Raw genomic sequence first — 6000 nt, 5'->3', positions numbered from 1 at the left:
ACTCACTCACTCACTCACTCACTCACTCACTCACTCACTCACTCACTCGCAGTTACTCACAGCTTAGATTCATTGAATCGTCTGAAATGCAGACAGTAAACAGAACATCCCAAAAGTCTTGACACTTTCAACTCAAGTTTATTTGTCATGACTTCATGTTGTTGATTGAGTTTTCCCAATAATTCCTCCATTTCTTTAATTGAGGGCTGAGTCTGCCTGAGCTACACTAACACTAATGTGTGTGCAGATGTAAACATTTTATAGTGTAAACTGTGAAGCCTGTGTGAGTCTTCAGTAATGACCTCTGTCTCTGTCTTCTGGCTGTAATCTCTCTCTGCAGTCAGTATATTTACTAGTCCAGCTCACTGGCTCTACAACACAGAACAGACACTGCTGAAACGTCCTCTGTTGTTTATGAATTCAGCAGCACGTCAAGACTGTTGGGACGTTCTAATTCTCTTCTGCTTTTCAGATGGTTCAATTAATCTAGCATGCAGTATGTTATTTGAGCAAACAGATGATGTAACTGTCTATCTGTTTATGTTTATTAATCAGTTACATTGATTAATTAAGTGCCTATCCTTCTAATTACAATGAGTGCTCTGCAGTTATGGTGTTGGACCTCACTGGTCTTAAGGGGAAAGTGAGCAACTAGATAGGAGAGTTTTGTTCCTCGTTCATGATGGAATTATTTCCAGTCAGAATTGAAAACACGTCTTATTTCAAACAGAAAGTGTCTCTGTCTGTCCAATCCTATGTTCACTTACAATTCTGCCTTTTTGCATTCTGTAGGTAATTCACAGTATGAGTAATTGTCTTTAGCATAGTTAAGAATGAAGTGTTATATATAGTGTTAGTGTTATATATATATTGTCTAAAACTTGAATGTTGCTTGTAGATTAGGGCTCCCAAGTGGCTTAGCGGTCTAAGGCACTGAAAAAGGTGCCACTGCCATGCCTGGTTTGAATCCAGGCTGCATCACATCCACCCGTGATTGGCAGTCCCATAGGGCGGTGCACAATTGGCCCAGCGTCGTCTAGGTTTGGCCGGGGTAGGCTGTCATTGTAAACAATAATTTGTTCTTAACTTACTTGCCTACTAAATAAAAATAATGATCCCAGTGTTTTTTGACTCTATTCCTATGGTAGCAGTGATCCTGCTTTACCAGTGACTCAAGTGGAGCTGTCTGCCAGAGGAGTTGACTATTCTGTCCAAGAATGTACTCCAGGTAATCAATGAAGTCAATCTCTATAGTGATAAACAACGCTACAGGATTGAACACACCCTAGTATCAGATCTAAACATCTATCCTGTAGCACTAGGGTTACACTACCTGCTAAGGGGAATTACTGTATGTGGTAGTGAGTAAGTAGTAAGAGATAGTAAGTGGTGAGAGAGTGGTACTTCTTCCTTCCTGTTTTTGACTCATTTCTTGTAACTGGGAGCTCTCGTATTCACTATGATGGAACAGTTGAAATCCTGGAGCTGGTGGTGTCTCTTTGTGATTTCAATGTTTGAGAAGAGTAATGATCTGTTTGGCCTGATCAGTAAAGCCTCCGGCACTGTGCTGTTTGACCAGCTGCCGCAGAGCGAGAGACAGAGATAGACGGAGAGATAGAGAGAGAAACATAGAGAAACAGAGAGAGAGGAATGAAAAACAAGTTCCCAACAGATTGTGAAGATAAATAGCTGCATCACATTTCTCACCACGTTGAACTTGTTGTTTTCTGTCGTCTATTACATTACCTCCAATGGCACTCCTTTTCTGTCCTCATCTGAATTGTATAAATAGTAGTCTCATTAATTGCACCCATCAGCAAACTATTGAATTAATCCTTATCCGATGATGAATCTATTGGAGATAAGGAGATAGACATTTGGTGCCTGTCCTCCTGTCCCCCCTGGGCTCAATGACTAGGGTAAGGGGATGAAGAGGGCTCCTACTGATTCTCTGGGAGACTGATATGGTCAGCAGCCCCCTAAACTCCCCCTTCCCCCCTCCTGTTTGTTGAGGAGGCGTGAGAGGGGAGGGAGGGAGGGATGGATGGAGCGAGTCAGCGAGGGTACGAGGGAGGGAGGAAGGAAGGGAGGGATGGAGGGAGGAACGGGGAGTGGAGCAGAGCAGACAGCCACACACTCCCTCTCATACACACACAGATTCGACGTGAGGGAGTCAGTGACAGAAGTAGAGGCTCCATTCAGTGCTGAGTTGACTCAAACACTCTTGGTCCACTTCGCACTCCATTAGCCGGCATGGCACAGAGAAAGAGGAGTTTCACCTTTGGAGCGTATGGAGGGTAAGAGGGAATAGCATTCTCATTTACAGAGCTGTTCAACCTTACTCTGCACCTTTTACTGTGTGTGTGTGTGTGCTTGTGTGTGCTTGCACTTGTACACAGGATTGTGAGTGTGATTGTGTATGCCTGCCTGCTTGTCACCAAGGGGTGTGATTTCTGTTTGAAGTCGCTGTGCTTGCTATAAACCATTCCCTGCTTCCCTGAACATGACAATGCAGGTTGACCCTGGCTTTGCTGCATTATTTAACATCAGCTATTACAGACTCAACCCCAGCTAAACACTGATTTCCTGACTGACTGACAGGCACAGGAGGCTTGGCAGGGTGGAGGGTGGTGAAGAGGGAGAGAAGAGAGTTTCAGTGGAAGCTGCACAGACAGGAACTCTGAGGGAGAGGGAGAGAGGCCCGTCAGAGTTGAAATGATTGAATTAGAGTAGACACTGTGGCTCAGACACACACACACACACACACACACACACACACACATACATACACACACACACTCACAGGTTGTGAACTGTAAACAAAATCAGTCTATTTAATCAATCTATCAAGCGATCTTGATTGATTGACTCTCTTTATGCAACAGGTTCCTCACTTACAGATTGGTTAAGCAGAGTCTACACACCGTATGAGTGTGTGTGCACAACACATGTTTCTAAAGTCTTCTATCTGTCTGATCATGTGCACACTTTGTATGTTTTTGTGTTGTAATGTTCGGCATCCTAGGTTTTCCAGTAACAGTGTAAATGGAGGTCTCAGGGGGCTTCTCCCTCCTCTGACCTGCTGGATACTCCCCTATAGACACCATGTAGGAATTAACACCACAATTAGGTGTTTTCAATCACTTTGGTGCAATTTTCACAAGTATGTTGTACATTTTCACAACTCTAGGCACAACTCTTTAAAACAGATAATCAAAATGGCTTGTGTTTCAAAACTCACATTTTCAATAAAACATCACAATACGGTGTGGAGCGTTCGATTTGGCTGCTGGGGGGCAAGGAGACCCCCAGCTATACTTAAACCATTGGCAACTACATGACGTTTTCAAGAGATTGTTAAATAAATAATTAAAGTATTTGGTTTTAATATCATCACCTCTTGGAAGAGCATAGTCAGAACTACACATTTCCAATTATTCCCCATTTAGCGCTATCATCGGAGTTATTCAGCAAGTAACTGCATACTTTCATGATTAGTCAACATCAATTGATCATGTACTGTGGCAAGAAAAAGGATGTGGACCCTTTGGAAATACCTGGATTTCTGCATACATTGGTCATAAAATTTGATCTGATCTTCATCTAGGTCAGAACAATAGATAAACACAGTCTGCTTAAACTAATAACACACAAGCAATTATACATTTTCATGTATTTATTGAACACACTGTGTAAACATTCACAATGCCGGGTGGGAAAAGTATGGGAACCCTTGGTTTTAATAATTGGTTGACCCTACTTTGGCAGCAATAACCTCAACTAAACGTTTTCTGTAGTTGCGGAACAGACCTGCACAACAGTCAGGAGGAATTTTTGACTATTCCTCTTTACAAAACTGTTTCAGTTCAGTAATATTCTTGGGATGTCTGGTGTGAACTGCTCTCTTGAGGTCATGCCACAGCATCTCAATTGGGTTGAGGTCAGGACTCTGACTGGGCCACTCCAGAAGGTGTATTTTCTTCTGTTGAAGCCATTCTGTTGTTGATTTACTTCTGTGTTTTGGGTTGTTGTCCTGTTTCATCACCCAACTTCTGTTGAGCTTCAATTGGCGGACAGATAGCCTAACATTCTCCTGCAAAATGTCCTGATAAACTTGGGAATTCATTTTTCCGTCAATGATAGCAAGCTGTCCAGGCCCTGAGGCAGCACAGCAGCCCCAAACCATGATGCTCCCTCCACCATACTTTACAATTGGGATGAGATTTTGATGTTGGTGTGCTGTGTGTTTTTTTCTCCACACATAGTGTTGTGTTCCTTCCAAACAACTCAGCTGTAGTTTCATTTGTCCACAGAATATTTTGCCAGTAGCGCTGTGGAACATCCAGGAGCACTTTTGCGAACTTCAGATGTGCAGCATCATGTTTTTTTTGGACAGCAGTTGCTTCTTCCATGGTATCCTCCTATGAGCACCATTCTGGTTTAAGATTTTACGTATCGTAGACTCGTCAACAGAGATGTTATTGTGTTCCAGAGATTTCTGCAAGTCTTTAGCTGACACTAGGATTCTTCTTAACTTCATTGAGCATTCTGCGCTGTGCTCTTGCAGTCATCTTTGCAGGACAGACACTCCCAGGGAGAGTAGCAACAGTGCTGAACTTTCTCCATTTATAGATAATTTCTCTTGACATGGATTGATGAACATCAAGGCTTTTAGAGATTTTGTAACCAACCCTTTCCAGCTTTTTGCAAGTCAGCGATTCTTAATCTTAGGTCTTCTGAGATCTTTTTTGTTCGAGGCATGGTTCACATTAGGGAATTCTGAGGGTTGACAGATCCATTTGGCATGTAGTTAGCTAGCTAGCTAAGGAAACAACACGTGTAATTTAACTTGCTTTATCAGTGATAAGGCTTTTGGAAAGAGCTTGATCGGCAAGTCCTCGTCCTAGTAAAGTTGTCAGTCGGACTACTGTCTTCACCACCATAGATGGCAAGCAAGCCAAACAACATTTGGATATAGCTATCTAGTTTATCCCCTGAAAATGACCATGCTAACTAGCTATATTGATATTATCTGTAATTAGCTAGCTAGCCAATTTGACGTGGTCCATCAATCATGTCTGTCAGCAGCAATCGCGATTGAAACACTCTTAAAAACAATGTGAAAAGGGGATAATGTTAGTTAACTTCACTAGGTAGGCCTATGTTGTTTAGCCAACTGTACAAAGTTTCTACTGGTAGCTTGCAAAGTGAACATTATCAGTTAACAGTGCATCGGCAAATGTGCCCTTCTGATGTTTGACAGGCCGAGCCCACAAAGGATGGGAAGTCAACCTAAACCACTCAGTAGCCTAGTGGTTAGAGCGTTGGACTAGTAACTGGAAAGTTGCAAGGTCAAATCCCTGAGCTGACAAGGTACAAATCTGTCGTTCTGCCCCTGAACAGGCAGTTAACCCCCTGTTCCTAGGCCGTCATTGAAAATAAGAATTTGTTCTTAACTGACTTGCCTAGTTAAATAAAGGTTAAATAAAAAATATACTTGTCAGGTATAGTTCACTTTTATTTTCTATCACTCAAATATCCAATTAATGGTGGCCAATATTGATAGATTTCGTGAGGCTACCCTCATTTATCTGAAATTCCATGATCAAGTGATGTTTACTGATCATGAAAAGAATGCAGTTACTGGCTGTGGCCTATAACTCTGATGATGATAGAGCTTAATGTGCACAATTGTTTTGCATGGAGTAATCTGAAATGTGTAGTTTTGTATGCTCTTCAAGAGGTGGTGATATTACAACCAAATAGTTAACATTTATTTAACAATCCATTGAAAACATCACACACTTATTAATGGTTTAAGCGGAGATGCTGGTCTCCTTGCCCCTCAGCAGGCAAATTGAACGCTCTGCACCTTATTGTGATGTTTTTATTGATAACAACTCATTGACTCATTGAGTACAACAAACAAATTCACAAAGTCAGTTGTTCACTGCAACACATCATTGTTTCAATTTGAATACATATTCATTGTAAGTATCT

General features: G+C 41.8%; 1 protein-coding gene across 4 annotated transcripts in view; it reads left to right on the top strand.

Annotated features, from left to right (window-relative positions):
* Positions 1-2153: 2153 nt before the first annotated feature.
* Positions 2154-6000, top strand: part of LOC139416656 (rap1 GTPase-activating protein 1-like) — an 84927-nt gene continuing 81080 nt past the window's right edge. For 3 of the 4 annotated variants that reach the window (XM_071165588.1, XM_071165591.1, XM_071165589.1), the window contains exon 1: positions 2202-2297. In XM_071165588.1, coding sequence (XP_071021689.1) covers positions 2254-2297 — 44 coding nt within the window. In that variant the 5' untranslated portion in view covers positions 2202-2253. Of the gene's footprint in view, positions 2298-6000 lie in introns of all 4 variants that reach the window. The other variant, XM_071165592.1, reaches the window with a different exon arrangement.

The sequence above is a fragment of the Oncorhynchus clarkii genome, chromosome 9 (genome assembly GCF_045791955.1).
Source record: "Oncorhynchus clarkii lewisi isolate Uvic-CL-2024 chromosome 9, UVic_Ocla_1.0, whole genome shotgun sequence".
Taxonomy (NCBI): Eukaryota; Metazoa; Chordata; class Actinopteri; order Salmoniformes; family Salmonidae; genus Oncorhynchus; species Oncorhynchus clarkii.
Note: the sequence above shows the minus strand (reverse complement) of the source record. Positions and strands in the feature narration are given on the sequence as shown.